Source organism: Cylas formicarius, unplaced genomic scaffold (assembly GCF_029955315.1).
Source record: "Cylas formicarius isolate icCylForm1 unplaced genomic scaffold, icCylForm1.1 PGA_scaffold_4__25_contigs__length_36172078, whole genome shotgun sequence".
In the NCBI taxonomy this organism is placed as follows: domain Eukaryota; kingdom Metazoa; phylum Arthropoda; class Insecta; order Coleoptera; family Brentidae; genus Cylas; species Cylas formicarius.
Genome location: NW_026844334.1, coordinates 16,409,831 through 16,428,166, shown reverse-complemented (window position 1 = coordinate 16,428,166; position 18,336 = coordinate 16,409,831). Strand labels below are relative to the sequence as shown.

Here is an 18,336-nt window from a genome sequence, read left to right as displayed (position 1 = left end):
GAAGTCTAAGTTGGACATATAAGAAATAACCGTTCTGAAAAAAGGACACTTTTTATTATGATCAGGACGACTGTTTAAAAAATCTTTCCTCCAGAGAATAGGTAGCCCCAATCTTAATCTTATTAAAAAAGAAAAAAATGTTTAAGCGCTTTAAAACAATATTCGCAGCGTAAAAATTGGATAAAATCACGATATACTTTTTTTCTTAAACGACGGCGGGATTTTACGTAATAGTTTGGGTAATAAAACGTGAAGCACATTTTTTAACGTTTCTGTGTTCAGGAGTACCAAAAATGCACCATAATAAAAACGCCATAAAATAGTATCTCAGATAATTTCCGCTGCCTTTTACAGATCCGTGTTATTACCAATTCGTTTGGCGACGACAACTGAACATTTCAATTAATCCCGCACCTTTGGCGAGAACGTCATTAGTTTTCCCCTTACCTTTCCAGCAAAAGAAAAAAATCAGCGGGTCGGGCCCATTTCGAAACACTTCTTATTAATCTCGCAATATCTGGGTACAACCTTTATAAAATTATACTTTTTGCTTCGACAAAAATTAATCGAAACTGCTACGCCATTGATTTTTTGTCTGGAACAAGGTTGTCATTAGAAAATGTCAGAAGCTGGGCTGGCCTTTTGGTAACTGCAAATGTATGTACTCGAGATGCGATAATTACCGACCGGATGTTGCTAAATTTTGCAACTATTAATGCTCAAATCCGTTATAACAAAATAAATTGGTTTTCGAGGCAGAAACAATCGTCTCAGGGTCAAAAGAGAGAGTTCGGTTTTATGTCTTTGTCGCCAAAGAATTTTGTCATAGATTTGTTACTATAATTATGAAACTAGACGTAAGAATAAACCGTAAAAATTAATTAAGGGCGTTGCTTTTTTATTACAGAAAATTCTACTAGGCAACGTTTATTCTTCAAAATTTCAACAACTGATTTTTTGAATTTCATAAGCTTACAAAATACCACAAAAAAAACTCAAAAAAGATCAATGAAAGCAAAGTTTACAAATGAAAGAAACATCCGTGGTCTAATAAATCCTTCTGGTTCTTCTAGTCTAAAGGAAACAAACAAAAAAGTCTGAAAAAATAATTTGATACAAAACATGGAAAAATTAACTTTGAAAAATGGAAGCTAAACTTTAAATCACAACAATTTTGCACTTTAAAACTGCACAGAGGTAGTAGGGCAAAGTGAAAATATTGTGAAATTCTAGAACGAAAAGAATTTGATGATTATCGAAATTTTTCATGATATTACTAAAATTACGGAAACTGAACTTAAAAATATGGACTTGAAAATATTAGCAAATTTTGCGAAGGAAAAATGTTTACCTTACTAATATCTTTTTTTTTTCAATTGAAGTTCGTCATAGGAGATTCAGAGTGTAAAATACAAAATTATGTTGTAATTTTCTTTCTATAAAGAAGTTTTGCTTTTGGATTTTTCAATTGGACCACAATCTGGATGGAAATATATATTTAAATGGCGCGATTTCAAAATTTATGCCGTTATAACTTTATGTAAATGAATATTTTTAATGAAATTTTGGGTGTAGTTGAAGTCTATAATCAACCACGATTGTAAATATAGTATTAGAATTTTTTAAAAATATAATACATTTTTATTTTTCTTTTAGATGCAAAAGAAGCATAGTTTATTGAAAACAAAAAATAGGGGTAGATGATAGATAAGAAAAAAAAACTATTACATTATTTCAATCGTTATCACTTTTTCCTAAAATGACCAAACAATTAAATGATATTAGTTGGTGTTAATTTTCAACAGATTCTTAAAATAATTATTAAAGTCAATAAAAATTTCCTTCTTCACGGACGCCTAATAGAAGTTTATATTTTTTTGTTAGATGCAAAGCACAGAACCGTTTATTGATTATTGATGTTGATAATTGAATAATTGAATAATATTGGTTGGTAAGTTTTCAACAGACTCAAGACAATTTATATAGCGAATAAAATATATCTATCTTTCAAGGTACCTGCAATTGCTACTGGAAATTATACAAATAATTTTGCCAAAAATTCGGGATTAAAAAAACTGAAACGACTTACTGCGAGGACACGTCTTGGGATTAAGCTCGGTTCTTGCGATACGCAATACCGGCGAGGCATCGGGTGCCATCTGACGCGCTCCGGGTACCGCCGTAACGCGTTACGTAAAGGACGCGGAGTACCACGCGTTTTGGGCCACTCGAAAATGACTTTCTCGATGGCCGTCACGTGGAAATGCAAGGGAACGCTTCGTGCGCGAAGATCGCGCCGAGTTTTGCAACAGCGGGGTGGTGGTGGTTGCCCCTCGAAAGCCCTCGGTCGGTATAAAAGCGAACGGGGGACTCGGATCTGCATCCAGTTCGGCTTGGAACTACGCACCTACCCCTTGGATGAAATCCAACATGAAGAATCTGGTGAGTCTCAGTGACGAGCTGAAGACACCAAGTGACCAAGTTGTTTGAGTGATCAGTGCCGTATTTTGGAATAATTCGTGATTTTTTTTTGCTTCAATATTATCTTCAAGTGCATCTGGCGAATTGGTTTCAATGGCTTGGCAAAACAACCACAATTAATTTGAAGTCCAAGTCCAAGTCGTTTCGTAGGCTAATTGATTTAATTGCGTTTAACCAGTTGAACATAATCTGCCATAAATGGGCTCTGACCCAGTTCTTTCATGTCTAATTAATTAATGGCGACAAACGAAGCGCAAAGTAGTTTAAAGTTGTGGACAATAGAACAACGCGTTTCGCCATAAATTCCGCGGACACATTAATCGAAACTTTGTAGCCTCAACAATTCGGATAATTTCTTATTTTTCTTTTTTTTTCAGTTATTCCTGTCATTCTTAGTCCTCTTAGCAGTGGCGTTAGTCCGCGCAGAGGCGGAGGAGAAGAAATCGGCAGCGAAAAATGACAAGAAGCAGACCAAGCGTGGATTGCTCAGTTTAGGCTACGGCTATGGCAGTGACATCGATCACGGCTACTCAGTAGGTGCCGGAGGTTACGGTTTGGATGGCGGAATCTCGCTCGGAGGATTAGGAGGTCACGGCTATGGCAGCTACGGATCGTTCGATCTCGGACACTCAGTTGGCATTGAAAAGACCATCACCTTGGTTAAAGGTGTTCCAGTTCCATACCCCGTAGAAAAACCCGTGCCCTATCCAGTAACCAAGCACGTACCTTACCCCGTTAAGGTCGCAGTACCTCAACCGTATCCAGTAGAGAAACATATTCCGTACCCCGTTAAAGTGCCAGTCAAGATTGCCGTCCCAGTACCCCAGCCCTACCCTGTTGAAAAAGTCGTCCACGTACCTGTCAAAGTGCCAGTAGACAGGCCTTATCCAGTTAAAGTTTTGGTACCGCAACCGTACCCAGTCACCAAGCATGTACCTTATCCTGTCAAAGTGCCTGTACCTCAGCCTTACCCAGTAGAGAAGCACGTGCCGTATCCAGTCAAAGTACCGGTTCACGTTCCACAACCTTACCCAGTTTACAAAGAAGTACCAGTTCCAGTTAAAGTTCCCGTAGACAGGCCATACCCGGTACATGTTCCTCAACCTTACCCCGTCCATGTTATCAAGAAAATCGCGGTACCAGTAGAGAAACCAGTACCATACCCAGTTAAAGTTGCCGTCGAGAAACCAGTTCCCTATCCGGTAGAAAAACCATACCCAGTAGCCGTTAAAGTTCCAGTACCAGCCCCATATCCGGTTGAAAAACCAGTCCCATATCCAGTGGAAAAACCAGTACCGTACCCAGTCAAAATCGCCGTCGATAGGCCAGTACCTTACCCTGTTGCAAAACCCGTACCGTACCCAGTAGAAAAACCAGTAGCAGTACCCGTTAAGGTACCAGTTGCAGTACCAGTGCACGGACATTTCGAGGGCGGATATGAAGGCGGTTACGAAGGCGGTTACGGTGGCAGCTATGATGGCGGTTACGACGGAGGTTACGATGGTGGCTACCATAAATAAACGAGTGATCCACACTGTGTGTGCTTTTTTGTAAAAATTTGTAAACTATTTATATTTTCTCACTTAGCGTTACTTTCTTGTTCTAAATAAATCTGTTATTTTTTTAATACTTTGTTTATTATTTATTGATATAACTGGTCAAACGTTGGTGTATTACGCGGAAATAAAATAAAGAAATTTTCGTAATGAAAACCTGAGTTTGACTTCACAACTGTTTTTTTTTTCGCCGAACTTTAAAGAATGGCAGAAGTTTGCATAATGATTTTTTGAAATCACCACCGGAAAAAATTGTCTGTAATTATATTTCATTATTAACGCCACTATACTAATATAAAAGAAAATCTGCAATATTTTTATGTATGTGATTAGCGTCATCTGTTGATTGACATTAGATAAAGTAATTACTACTAAGCACATATCTAAGCGAAAATATATCAAGAAGAATTCTATTTGTATAACTTTTTAACTTAGTAAATCTTACTAAATAAAGATAAAAACAAGACAGAGAAAATCCTTTGGAAAGCAAAAAGAACAGGCCCTCGATAATGCAATTTTGATGAGTTCTGATAAGTTTTCAAAATAGTGGTGACTGAAATTTTTTTCTGCCATGTATCATTCATAACACCCTTGCCCATAATTATTTTTTAAAAAGTCCAAGAACAGTTAATTTTAAAATTAAAAGTTAAGGAGTTCTCATTTAAATACCCAGACAATTTTCATTGATCAAAATTACAATTTAAGTTAGATGGAATTGTAATGGAGTTAAAGTGAAGCTCAAATGCAAAGCCAGTAACGTTTGGTGACATTTTTTGGTGGCACAGCGAGTAGCAAAAGTTCGGATTTTCTATATAAAGAGGGTAACTGGAAAAAAAAAGACATATTTAAAATTCATTGGTAGAAAAGAAAAAAATCTTTCTAAATGTTTGTAAGTGCCAATAAAAAATATCCACCTAATTGGAAATCTATACTAGAAATTATATTTAATACAATGCCATCTATATTCCACTAGATAACACACAAGATACTCAACACAAGAAAGGCATAGCCTCGCTACGTCAAATTTACAACAAACCAGAGCCACATGCTGTTTGAAAGCGAAAGTTTTATTCGCCAAGTCTGCGAAACATACTAAGTTAATTAAAACGGCTTTTACTTTCTGTAGATGTTCACAGATGTCTCCTGATCACTTAAACAATTTTTCTCGAGTAAACGGTGAAGAATGGCTTTTCTGTTATCTATGATAAGCGAACAAAGGAAGAATTTTAATTGTTTTTAATTAAATTCTCCTCCCAAAGCAGTGTTCTAAAGTACCACAAATGTCCGAAGTGGTTCGCGAATGTGGGCAACGAGGCTGATGACTTGAAGCACACGCTTGATCTGTGCAAAATTGGGTATTTTAGAGTAGGCGTAGAAAAATATCCCTATGTCAAGTTGGTTAAAGGACTTCTAATGCAAACCACAATCAGAATGTGTCAAACCTATCTTATGGAAGAAGAAAAAGCATAGTGACTTCAAAAATTTAATTTGCGAAATTCGGCTTCAGGATAACATATTTTTAGATTTTTTTAAGGATTACAATATTCATATTACATAGCGTTCAAACCAGCACGCACGGTTCGTATATTTATATGGGCACTCACGTACACAAAAGCAATTATCGGTCTCTTATTATATCGTTTTATCAAATTTAATTTATATAGAGTGCACATGTGCGCCCGTCGTTTGGATTATAAAATTTAAATCGGCAGTCATTTATTAGTTCGAATCTAATATTAACATAGGCGTAACAAGTCAAACAAGAAGTCAAAATATTAGCTTTGAAATATCATCATCAGTTGGCTGAAATAACTTAATTTATTTACCACTCCTACGAAATAGGCTGCAGAAATGCCAATTTCTGATTTGAAAATAAAAAAAAAACAAAATTGGGTAGTAATTTAATTAAGTGAACAGAAATTACTACGATTTAATTAATCAACTTTATACCATAGCAAATTTTGATTTAATTGCAGACTATTTAATAGAAATTATTCAAATTTATTGTTATAAAAGTGCCAAAAAAGGTTAATACACCGGAAAAGTCACAGAACACGTATCTAAGAGGGGACAAACTCCAATGTGCGCAAAATTATATGTATGTATGCAAAACTAATGAAAAAATACTAAAAAGTTTGCCAACAATTATAATGGCTAAATGTAGGTTAATCTAGTTGTGATTAATCTACTTTTACCGTCTTTTCTATAAAAAAAAGAAACTTCCATTATATGTCACCAATATGGGAATCAGTCATCCGAGAAGGTGTTTATGTCCCTCCCCGCCCTCCTCAAAGAAGAAAGAAGCCAACAGGGATGATTGGCGAAACGTCAGCAAGTTCGTCAGCCGTCAGCAAAAACGGACGCAGGACGAATTCAGAAGTTTTGTAATAAGTATAAAAATTAAGGCTTTGATTGAAATACCATTTTATAATATTTTAGGTATTTTGCACACCAAAAGTAATATTTATAAAAAGCTGTAAACTTTTTTACCTTCAGCAAAGGAGGAAACTCACAAATTTCTAATGCGAAATATTGTCCTGAACTGAACTTATAATCCCAGAAGTACCGAAGATAATTTTAACCTTTTAACGGGATCTTATCAAGGTGGAAGTGGAATTTAAAGGACTCTTTATAATAAAGAAATCCCGTATTCAACAAAATCGGTTTCTAAACAGCAATTCAAAAATTATTTTTATTGATTTTTCGGTTCTTACTAGTAGACTTATATGAACTATACAGTAATTATAAGTTCTGATTGTACTTCTCCACCAACGCGCGCAGCAACATGTGACGCTGACGGCCGTTCTTTATAGTTGCTTGACTTAAAATATTAACTAGAATTGTTACGCCACTGGTGACGGAATAAACCATTCGCGTTCTAAAACCCAGACATTTTTACTAACGATCTGACGCAGAAACTAGCGCAGTTATGAAACACCCTCGTTTTCTCAAAACCAGTGATTAGTATGCAATTGGTTTAAGTAATTACCTTTGGGACTAAAAACCTGAATCTTTTTTAGAGTTTCGCTAGGGAACGGATTGGATTTTCTGGGGGTAAGATTTGTTTAATTTAATTAAATAGATTTCTTTAATGGTCGACACATCTTTGTCTGTATTTTTCGAAGCTTCTACACTGTTTTTCCGAAATGGTGAACCTGTGGCTAGAGACGGAAGGTCTTGGCTATTATTAGATATGTAGTTCTGCACACAGGCTGTCACAGTGTGTAAAGAACATTTAAATAGTTAATTGGGTAGTGAAAGTAATTTTTACCTATGGTTTCATGCTATAGATATCTAAATTATACCGTGCCACTCTATAATTAAGCCAAAACGGCGCTTCGACGTCCAATGGAGCGTGACGAATATTCCCGACCGCAGAAAAGCGGATAACTTCGTAAGAAATCTACTCACGAGGAAACAAAACATTCGGAATAATTAATTACAGACATGGATGAACGATTTTCTGCCTGCTTAACTGCAGTTATGTTTAGTCTCGAGTGTGTAGTGTTGAACGAGGGATGTAAGAAGTACCTGAAGCCAGGTTTTGTCAAAAAATGAGAATGATACACTTCGATTGGCTTGCATTCTAGTTTCAAATTTCACACGCTCGATTGTATGGTACGTCCCATACCGGTAACTGAAATTTTAGGAATTACGAACCATTCTAAAAGTCTAATATAAAGTGTTTAGGCACTATGTCAAGGTCGAGGTAGGTCTTTTTTTATATAAAAACATTTAAAATCCGTAGGCTGGCAAGGGATACAGTGGTTTAATGAGTAGTGTCCTTTATGGCTTTTAGATTTGTCATTTTCAGGAATATTGAGTCAAAGGATGTTTTATTACGTATAAGGAGATCACACTAACATGCACAACTAATAAAGTTTTGTGCGAAACGATTTCTGTTTTTTATTATTTATTATAACACTAATAGTTGTAAAATCAATAATCGTGCCGGATTCCTTTTAAAGACCACTCGAGTACGTTATCGATTATAAATCAAGAACATTTGCGGACCAGTTTTAGCGTAAAAGTATGTTACACTCAAAGTGGTAATACCCGTACCAGCTGAAATATTTCCTATAGACAATATTACGCGTTTTTTGGAGTCTTAAATGTGGTAGGAACTGGATTTGTCTATATATAACCCCCACAGTTCGAAAATGCCATATTCTGCTCGGTTTAGTTCGTAAAGCGAATTCAATTAAATGTTTCTCAAAGTAAGTCGATCGGTTTGGAAATGTGCGTATGGGATTTCTGCGTTTATTTTTTGTTTCTAGTGCCGCAGGAGTGCTATATGAGGACAATATGCATGCAGTGTACCAAAATGGCTTTTAAACGTAACTCAGTGTTTAACAAGAAACAAAATTATCAATTATTTTCGTTGCAATGTATTAACAGTCTTCTGTGAAATACTCTTTATATAGGTCAAATTAATCGGATATTAAAACGTGCTATAATAATTTGAAACTGTCCGAGGCATGTTAATTGTTACCAGACATCAAATCAAAATAACTGACTCCAAACTCTGCGGAACATTGAAATCGTTGTACTTTAAAACATGTTGTCATTTTAGATTTGGTGAAATCAATTTTTCTGAAAATTAAATTTCAATTTAAATTATGAAAAACTTGTACACTAAATTGTGTCTTTTAGACTGTTCTCGTTTGCACCGTCTTCCTCTACTCAATCAAAGCGGACCAAGATGGCACCTCCAAAAACAAAAAAAGAAGTCTGCCAGGGTTTCACGGGTACGATTATGGCGGCGGTTTGCTGCACTCTCACATAGGCTTGTCCCATATCGGAATTCCAGATTGCAATCTCCATTCCGCTCATAGTAAGGGTTTTCCATGTAAATAACGTTTCCGTAACTAGGGCGAAATCATTACAGTTGCTGTGGAACCAATACCCATCAAGGAAAGGGTAGTCACCCTTGTTAAGACGGTAGGTCACCCAGTACCGGTTGTAAAAGAGATACCGGTACCCGTGATCAAACAGGTGCCTTATCCCGTGGAGGTTCATGTTCCCCAGCCCTACCCAGTTGTAAAAGAAATAAAAGTTCCGGTCAAAGTTCCCGTTAAAGTTCCAGTTCCGGTACACCAGCCAGTACCAGTTGAGAAAATTGTTAAAGTTCCCGTGAAAGTACCAGTAGAGCACCCGGTGCCCGTCAAAGTTTTGCAGCCTCAACCCTATCCTGTCTACAAGGAAGTCAAAGTGCCTTATCCTGTACACGTACCACAACCGTATCCGGTAGTCAAGGAGGTCAAAATTCCTGTTAAAGTACCGGTACAGGTACCTAAGCCGTACGCAGTTGAAAAAATCGTCCGTGTGCCCGTCAAAGTTCCCGTAGAAAGGCCGGTACCGGTGCAGGTTATCAAACCATACCCAGTAAAAGTGGAAAAAGAAGTCAAAGTACCAGTAACTGTAGAGAAGCCCTATCCTGTAAAAGTGTTTGTTGATAGGCCAGTGCCATACCATGTTCATAAAGAGGTCAAAGTGCCCGTTAAAGTACTAGTACCGCAACCTTACCCGGTAGTAAAAGAAATCAAAGTACCAGTCATTAAAGAAGTGCCATATCCGGTGCAAGTTAAGGTAGAACGGCCAGTGCCATACGAAGTGATTAAGCACGTCCCATACCCGGTGGAAAAGAAGATAGCGTTGCCGATCAAGGAAGTGGTACCGATCGCAATTCAACACGAAGAAGCAAAAATCGCCATCCCAGACTGCTATCAGAATGAAAGACAGATAGATTGGAAAGATTGGACCAAATGGTAAATTATTGTATTTGCAAGAGATGCGTTCAGATGAATATTATTTAGTCTCTTTGCCGAACCCGCTCGTACTTGTGCAAAATATTTGCAAATTCACGGCCCTATATAGCTCTTCAGGTGATAAATTGCACTAATAATTGTAAATAGCCATTTATGTAAAGTTTGTACTGTCTAGTTACAGTAATTTTGTATTCTATGTTTTGTTTCGTAGGTGCAGAATTACATTATTATTATAATTCGATATAAAATATATTTTTGTTATTTGTCAGGCGCTTTATTTCCAGACCAAGTGTTTTATTTGAATTGTGATTGTTTTGAATACAACTTATAGGTGTGAAACAAATTGCGCTAAACTAGGTCAGGAAAAAATTATCTACTTCGTTAAATATTCGGAATACTTTCAATCGAGTATGTCAACAATTTGCATATTGCGCATTCCGAAAAACCAAGTAATTCCACTAAATACAAAAATTCATTTTTATAAATTGTGAATTAATTTTAAAAATAATTTTTTCCGAAATGCAAAATGTATCGACTTGAACGTTCAGTTCACTTCATAATCATTCCGTATAAAAATGTTTTATCCGAGACTTTGAAAGGAAATATCGACCCGAAGTTTCTACATTAATCGACCTCTGCCGAAAATTTCACAAAAGTGTCTTAGTTACTGCGTACCCGCAAAAGCTCGTACTAAGCGTAAAGCATTGACGTTGTTTCACAAAATTATCGACATTTTTTAAACTTGTTCAATTCAATTTGGAGTGATACCCTGGAACTACTAGACGTTTTGCGGTGGATTTTGGAAATTCCATACGTCAAGCTGCATCTAGTTCTGATTTTTTTGGTTTTCACACACGCTTCTTATGAATAAAAAACTGCGTTGCTGTAGTAATTTTCTTGAATACGTATTTCTAGCTACGAAAAAAATTATTTATTTCTTCTACAAAATTTAAAAGTCATTTTTAGCCGGCACTCGCAACCCTCCCTATTATTCCCCACTTCTTGGGAGTTAAAGACAACTATTAAAAGCTGTAATGCGTATCCGACAGATAAAAAAAGACTAGGTCGTCTCGAAAACAGAGTATCCCTTCTTGTCTTTGTTAATCGCCGGCGGTTGCAATTATTTTTTATTTGCCTTCACTAAGCATTTCTATAATTAAATAAAATATTAGTAAATACTTTACATATCAAAAAAGGCATTTTTATTTTTTCCAGGCATCATCTAAAATGCAATAACAAGATCCAAAAGTTGGGCAGAATTAGATTAAGATATTATAAATCAGACGGTGAAAGGTTATGACGAGCAGTGTAAAAAGCGCGTATTTCATCAAACGCACAATTATATTATTAAGTTTCATATATGTAGGAAGTACCGTAAAAAAATCGAAAGTGCGCCGCATTTAATTGGCGTTTGCTCAATACCATTAACGAATTCTTTGTATTTTCGTTCCAATCTGGCTGCGAAAACGAACTGAAAAACTTCGTGTTATGCAACCGCTAAACCTACGTATATTTAAAAAAAAAATCTTAAACTAGATGAGACGATCTCCGAGGCAAAATTATAGCATAGTGTGAATTGCCCAATTTCGAATCGCGAATTTTAAATACAAGATGTTAAAACTTTTTTTTTATTTATTGTTTACTACTTTACTACTACTTTATTGTTTACTACTTACTACTACTTACTACTAACAGTTTTGCAAAACCTAATAAATAAATGTTACATTTAAAAATTATGTAAAGATGTCGTCAACATTAACCAATAAGAACAAGGCAAAATTCGGACGATTTTTGATTTCATGAAGAATTAAGCGAAAGTCCCGTTATAAAAATCTCAGTTCGAAGTTTGCTTCATTGAAGAAATTCAAGAAATGAAATGTCTGTAATAAGGTCTTATAGTTGTGTCTTGTTTTGAGCAAAACTGGCACCCACTTGAAGTCGTTTTTAATATTCTAAAAATTTAAACACGCTCTTTATGGTTTATTTGAAGATTAGCTATCAGAAAATACTAACTTAAAAACAGCTTTACAATTAATATTTATGTTGTATTATGTACATATAGCAACGAAGTGGCGGTTGTATTTACTAAAAAGCTGACTCACTTCACGGAGATGAGATTAGATTTAGTCTCTCTAATGAGGATCGAATGAGAGACTGTGGAAGCTAATGGGGAGTGGAGCCAAAAGTAACATAAAAAGCTCCTATAGACATGCTGGGTCCGAATGAGTCTTGCTTCTTGGATTTTTTTTTAAATAACTTTTTTCTCTTTAAGACAATTACATCATACGGAGCTTCATCATGAATTTCATCTAAACTGGCTATAAGTAAGGGTAGTTTTGTGACGATTTTGTGAGTTAAATGACTGCAACATAGCCATATGCCAAATTCGGAGAATATATAATACACTTCTAAATTTTAATTAAATATTAAATTTAGAAAGGATTTTTTAATACTATATTTATACAACAAATTAGGTAAACGACATTTTAGTCACGAGCTTGATTTGGTACTACAGGAGAGCAACGAAGCGTGTGTATCAACATGTTTCATATTATAATTTTTCTGCGACTATAATTTTTTGGATATATTTTTGCAAAATAGCACGAATAAATATATTGAAGAATGTGGAACGTCAACATCGGAATTGACAAACGTTAAAATCGCTCTCAAGTCTGTGACTAAAGTACCGGAAATGTCCGAAATGAATTCTTTATAGATTTTTTTTATAGATTAACAGAAAAAAATTATTTTGGAGTCGATAAAAATTGATAAACATGATGATACTATGAATAATTTTGATAAGAATTGAAGTTCTCAATGCTTTAAGTTCAATTTGAAAGTATCATTCTACTTTGTTAATCACAGACAAAGATACTAAATATCTAGAATGTATGGAATATATAACGCCCTCCAATATATTGGCAAAATAGAGAATATACAAAGATTAAGATTTTTATTGACTCATGAATAAAATTAACTTAATTTGGTAATTCTAATTTCAATATTTAATTTAAATATTAATACGAACTTAGCCATAACTAGTAAGTTAAGTTGCTTTAGACTGAACAAATACACGTACAAATTTTTGAAATTCATTGTGCATTTGATAGAATTTTTGAATGTATTATTGAATTGCTGGAATAAGTGTTATAAATATTGTTTGGAATGTGTTCTGTCCTTGTTTACTATGTTTGCCACGGCTACATTTTATTTTAAATTTTATTATTTATAATTTTTATTATATTTATTATTTTTGTTATATTTTTCCTTGTACCAAAATTTTATTGAAATTGTGTGTAAGCTGATAAATATCTACAAACAAACCTCTAAAGCATGAATGACGGAATATTTCAAAAAAACCTGCCTACTAGATGCCATTGTTATGCACAACAAGACCAACATACCTTGATACAGATCTTCCATCACAGTCATATCGTTAGCCAATAACACGTAGTTAAATCGTGCATCGCTCTTTGCTGGGTAAGTAACTTAACTCTCCGGTTACATCAAAAGCAATAGTAATTATCCTGATGAACCGCAACCTTTTAAAAAATGATGGTTAGCGAATCACTTTCCAAACACCCCGTAATACGAATGTTGAACTCGACATGGAAACGCTTTCAAAGAGGTGCGTATACAGGGGGTTTACATGGACCGAGTCCAGGTGGGAGGTTTGACAGGCGAAAGCACCGACCTCCCCCTATAAATATAGGGAGTCCATCTTGATTCGCATTCATTCGGGCTTTGGGCCGTCATTCGTTTGTACACGTAACCGCGATGAAGATCCTGGTAAGTAAGCGACGGTGGCAGATGGTAAGCGCGCCCGCACTATATTTGCTTCCGCGAGTGTTGACGAAAGTGAAAATGGCTAACTGACGGCGCATGGGGAACAAAGTGCTTGTGTCGAGTTTCTTTTCCGGGTGATTTTCAGTTTTTTTTGCCGCCCGCGTGTTGTAAAAACTCGCGATGCGGAAACCAGAACGCGATGAGCAGTCGGAAAATGAAATCGATTCGTGGTCCGCTTAACAAATAAACGAGAAAATTGATACTATTGTTTTAGGATTGATTCAATTATTCAGAAAAAATAGTTTTTTTTAACTAAGTAATGTTTTAAAAAGCTACCGAATTTTTGCATAATTATTTGGAAAATATTAACAATTTCGATAGACATTTTTACTTTCCATTGCAATTTTGACATAGTTTGTTCGTCAAAAAAAAAACATTTATTTCTTTTTTTGTGTTTCAAAATTTTCAAATTTTTCAACTTGATATGCATAGTCATGCAGAACTTTTTTTTTCTTGTACATTTATTAGACAACTATATTTTAATGAGAACATAATATGAGGCTGAACATTTGTTTTCTTTTATTTTTTTTTATAAAATTATTTTAAAATACCGAACTGTAAGCAACAATGAGACCCTTCGCGCAGCCGCAAGTTACTCAATCATTGTATTTCTGGGTTTGCAAAAATGTATTCAAAAACTTCAGAGAAAAAGTATAGTATGCAATACCTTTCTTTTTCAGACATTAGTATATTAAACACTCCAGTCTATACAGAATATCTTAAAGATGATAAACATGAGTGAAGAAATTTCAATTTTAAATACATCAATATTTTTGCCAAGTAAGAATGTAAATGCGATGTCTCCAGTTCATAACGCCCACAAAACTTTTGCATCAAATAGTTTTTATTTGTGAAAATGCACTTCAATCGTACATCATTTATCCCAACGTTTTCACGAACCATGTGAGGTACATATCTACTACGTCACCGATTGGAATGGTTTTTTTAGGGTGCTTCGGTGCTATGCACGCTACTGCTGCTGGCGAGCGCTGAAGAAAAATCCGATTCAAAAGCCGCCGACGACAAATCTGCAGATTCCTCCTCAGTTGAGAAGAAACAGGACAAAAGAGGATTGGAGCTTGGATACGGCGGCGGCGACGGGTTTAGCGGCGGCGGAGGCGATTATGGGGGTGGGGGTGGTGCTGACGATTACGGAGGCGGTCATTTCGACCTCGGCGAGCATCACGAGAAAACCGTAACGGTGATTAAGAAGGTACCGCAGCCATACCCGGTCACCAAGGAAGTACCGGTACCCGTAGAGAAGAAAGTTCCATATCCCGTGAAGGTGCCGGTTCCTCATCCCTACCCAGTTGAGAAACATGTCCCGTATCCGGTCAAAGTACCCGTTAAGGTGCCGGTTCCCATCCACAAACCCTACCCAGTCGAAAAATTGGAACATGTTCCTGTCAAAGTCCACGTTGACAAACCGTACCCGGTAAAAGTTTTAGTTCCGCAACCCTATCCGGTAGAGAAAGTGGTACACGTACCCTATAAAGTACTAGTTCCGGCGCCCTATCCCGTAGAAAAGGAAGTACCCTATCCAGTAAAAGTACCTGTACACGTTCCAAAACCGTATCCAGTAGAAAAAATTGTTCCTTACCCCGTAAAGGTGCACGTAGATGTACCGTACCCAGTACACATTCCAAAGCCAGTACCTGTACACGTTGAAAAGAAAATACCCTATCCCGTTTTCAAACCAGTACCTGTCCCCGTAAAAGTTCCGGTAGACCGCCCGGTACCTTACCCAGTAGAAAAACCACAACCCTATCCAGTTAAAGTACCAGTACCTGCACCATATCCGGTTGAGAAAAACATTCCGGTACCTGTCGAAAAACCGGTACCATATCCCGTAAAGGTTCCCATTTTCAACCCAGTGCCTTACGAAATAGAAAAGAAAGTTCCAGTAGAAATAGAGAAACCGGTACATGTACCAGTAAAAGTACCTATAGCAGTACCGATCAAAGAGCACCACCACTTTGGGGGAGGTGAGGAATACGGAGGCGGATACGGGGGTGGACATGAATATGCCGGCGGTTACGGCGAAGGACATGACTACCATAAGTGATTAGATTAGATCCTCATCTCACTTAATTTTATCAGTATTATTTATATTTTTGTATTGTGATGTTTTTGTTAGTCATTAAAATATTTTTTCTACTGCGGTTTTGTTTGTTTAAGTTTCGACTTACCGTAAATATGGAATATTAGCTGGGATGTGATATTTTGAACCTGGGTCGAAATCTCTTTCGGAGCGGAGTACTGGCGGCTTGATTCCCTGGTACTCTTCTCTATATCCAAGAAACACGTCCAAATAAAATAAAAATAATCAAAGCCCCCACAAAATTACCTGAGTAAGTGCCAGTGGCAATTGTACTCTTCCTTTCCAATCTTTCCACTAAATACGTCGTACCTCCATTTGTCCATTACGTAGGCGAATGGTAGGAAAACGACTTTCTCCAAAGCCATGGAGTAAAGGAAGTTAATGTCCACGGCAGAGTCCTCGATGGACGTCTGTAGGAGGCCCAACGCTTGCAAATGGGTTGGAGTGCCCACTGATAGACTTATAGCTTCTCCTATAGCTTCGTGGAACGCTGTAAAAAATAACGTAGCTCTAAAGTTGATCTGTTTATTGTTGTTTGTGGTGAAAATTAACACAACGAACAGAAAACACTTAAGTAATTTAGAGACTTCAACAGTCGATTAGACAACGAACATTAAAATGGAAATCGCTTGCCCTTGTGGTATCTGATATTTTATGCTTTTAAAAATAATACTTTCACATTTTGCTGTCGATACACTACAAAGCTTCTTATATCATGGATACACCTCCAGGATGAACAGTAAACAAGTTATGCGTAACAGATTATGCAATTTATTTTAAAATGGTCGAACATCACGCATCTTTCCTGCTGTAATAACCCTGTTACATTCCGTTCCATCTATTATGATTTATCGATCTTCAAACTAAGACCAACAGTAAATTGGCAATTTTAATAAAACTTTTAAATTAAATAAATTGGTTTTTGTCTTACATTATAATGTAAATGTGATTTTCATTTTTCCCGTCAACAGTCTCTCACTTTTGATTGAATATGAATAATAAGAAAATTAGGCGAAAATAATTAATTGCTTTATTTCAACTGTTCTTACTTTACAATGTTTCCCCGAATTCTCTTTTTTACCCACTTGAATGTGATGGTGCTCGAGAATACTCACCAGGATTGGCACCGTCTCTGAAAACCTTAGGCTGATTCTTATATCCCATAAAGTAGTGGATGTGGGCCATTTCGTGGTGCGCAGTTATAAGATCTTTCATATTCACACGGGCACACATTTTGATCCTGAAAAACATAAATATGGTTTCAAACTTTCTCTTCCAATGAGAAAAGCTTAACGGCACTGTAAAATGCTTCACTTCCTGAATTTTGAAACTCGACTATTATGGTAATTTAATGCATTCAGTGCCGTACAAGTTTTTCTGACATTCCTAATCAATAGTTTTTTCACAACAATTGCAACAATAAGCTCTAAAATTTTGCAAAGATATGTAACATGAGGCAAGACAAAAACGCCTACAACATCTTTCTTGATAACTTACGCAGTGTGCGAAAATTAAAAATTGTTAAGATAGCTTTTATCGCCATTTATATTTTATTTGCATCTCATTTTCATAGCAACTATTAAACATTGATAAAAAAATCAAAGTATAAAAATATGAAATTGATGAATGAATGAATGAAAAACATATTTACAAATAAAACAAATCATCTAAGTCTATAGAACAATGGATTAAAAAAAGAATCAAAAAGCCATCTTCTGCACGAGGTGATTTATTACAAAACTATATGACATTTGATTTCTACGTTTGCCTATTTAGTTTTACTGGTGTTTCTTTACTTTCTGCGCCGTTAGTTCTCAAAATTTTACGTAATCGATAGTTACCCGTGCCGTTGTGTCTTTCGGTTCCTATTTACCTAGAGATAATTGTGTTACGCCAATGTCCGGTAATAATTATCCTTCGTGTTGTAATTGCGCATTATTATTCCGCGGAACATGTGCTGCTATTTATAATAAAAGATACCTATTTCCTTTTACTTAGATTACGTCCGTATTGATGGTTTCACTCTCGGCTTGTGTGTCCAGTTAAAAGCGAGATCGTTCGAAAGCGCGGTAATAAATCCTCCAAGCTAAATTCTTTACCCAAATACGTTCGTTCCAACCTCGAATCAAAAGAGGTTTAAACTATTTTATCAACGAATTCAATTAGACTGTTTATTGGGAATTGATTTTTTGAAATTAATAGAAACAATTGATCGACAAACTTGGTGGTTGGGTTTGGTTGAAATATCACCATTGTCGGTTATCAGTCTTTATTCAAATTTCTTCGTGGCACCGCTTCTGTTTTATGGACCCCGTTTTACGTTAATTTGAAGTGTTTTGAATTTGAATTACATTAACATCAATGATTAAAGTAATAGGATGGTTTCTAATGAAGATATTGACGAAACTTTGTTATATTCATTAGATACCTGATCGCTCATATTTATGTAGATATTTATCAAATGTTATTGCCAAAGAGATGTTGAATTTTTTATTTTGAATAAGTAAATAAAAATACAACTTTTTTTACTCTTGAGTTATTTATGTATGCCTTGTTTTCTAAAAATATGTTAAAAATTGATACA

At 35.8% G+C, this 18,336-nt stretch overlaps 3 protein-coding genes across 3 annotated transcripts in view; 2 read left to right on the top strand and 1 right to left on the bottom strand.

Moving 5' to 3' along the window:
- LOC132700286 (angiotensin-converting enzyme) overlaps positions 1–18,336 on the bottom strand; it is a 47,914-nt gene that overhangs the window by 17,373 nt on the left and 12,205 nt on the right. Inside the window, exons 6-8 of the mRNA XM_060667466.1 lie at positions 16,868–16,992; positions 15,999–16,242; positions 15,841–15,939 (exon numbers count right to left, since the gene is read on the bottom strand). Of these exons, the coding sequence (XP_060523449.1) occupies positions 15,841–15,939; positions 15,999–16,242; positions 16,868–16,992 (468 nt within the window). The remainder of the gene's footprint in view (positions 1–15,840; positions 15,940–15,998; positions 16,243–16,867; positions 16,993–18,336) is intronic.
- Positions 2,310–10,070, top strand: LOC132700781 (titin-like). Its single transcript, XM_060668309.1, has 4 exons — positions 2,310–2,442; positions 2,859–3,995; positions 8,691–8,871; positions 8,926–10,070. Exons 1-4 carry the CDS (start codon positions 2,419–2,421, stop codon positions 9,807–9,809), a joined length of 2,226 nt encoding a protein of 741 aa, XP_060524292.1. The 5' UTR covers positions 2,310–2,418; the 3' UTR covers positions 9,810–10,070.
- Positions 13,552–15,808, top strand: LOC132700287 (uncharacterized). Its single transcript, XM_060667467.1, has 2 exons — positions 13,552–13,594; positions 14,601–15,808. Exons 1-2 carry the CDS (start codon positions 13,583–13,585, stop codon positions 15,714–15,716), a joined length of 1,128 nt encoding a protein of 375 aa, XP_060523450.1. The 5' UTR covers positions 13,552–13,582; the 3' UTR covers positions 15,717–15,808.

Excerpts from the sequence above, each read along its gene's own strand:
- LOC132700781 (XM_060668309.1), top strand. The coding sequence starts at position 2,419 with ATGAAATCCAACATGAAGAATCTG. Across the intron at positions 2,443-2,858 it reads AATCCAACATGAAGAATCTG|TTATTCCTGTCATTCTTAGT; the intron begins GTGAGTCTCAGT and ends TTTTTTTTTCAG. Across the intron at positions 3,996-8,690 it reads GTTACGATGGTGGCTACCAT|ACTGTTCTCGTTTGCACCGT; the intron begins AAATAAACGAGT and ends TGTGTCTTTTAG.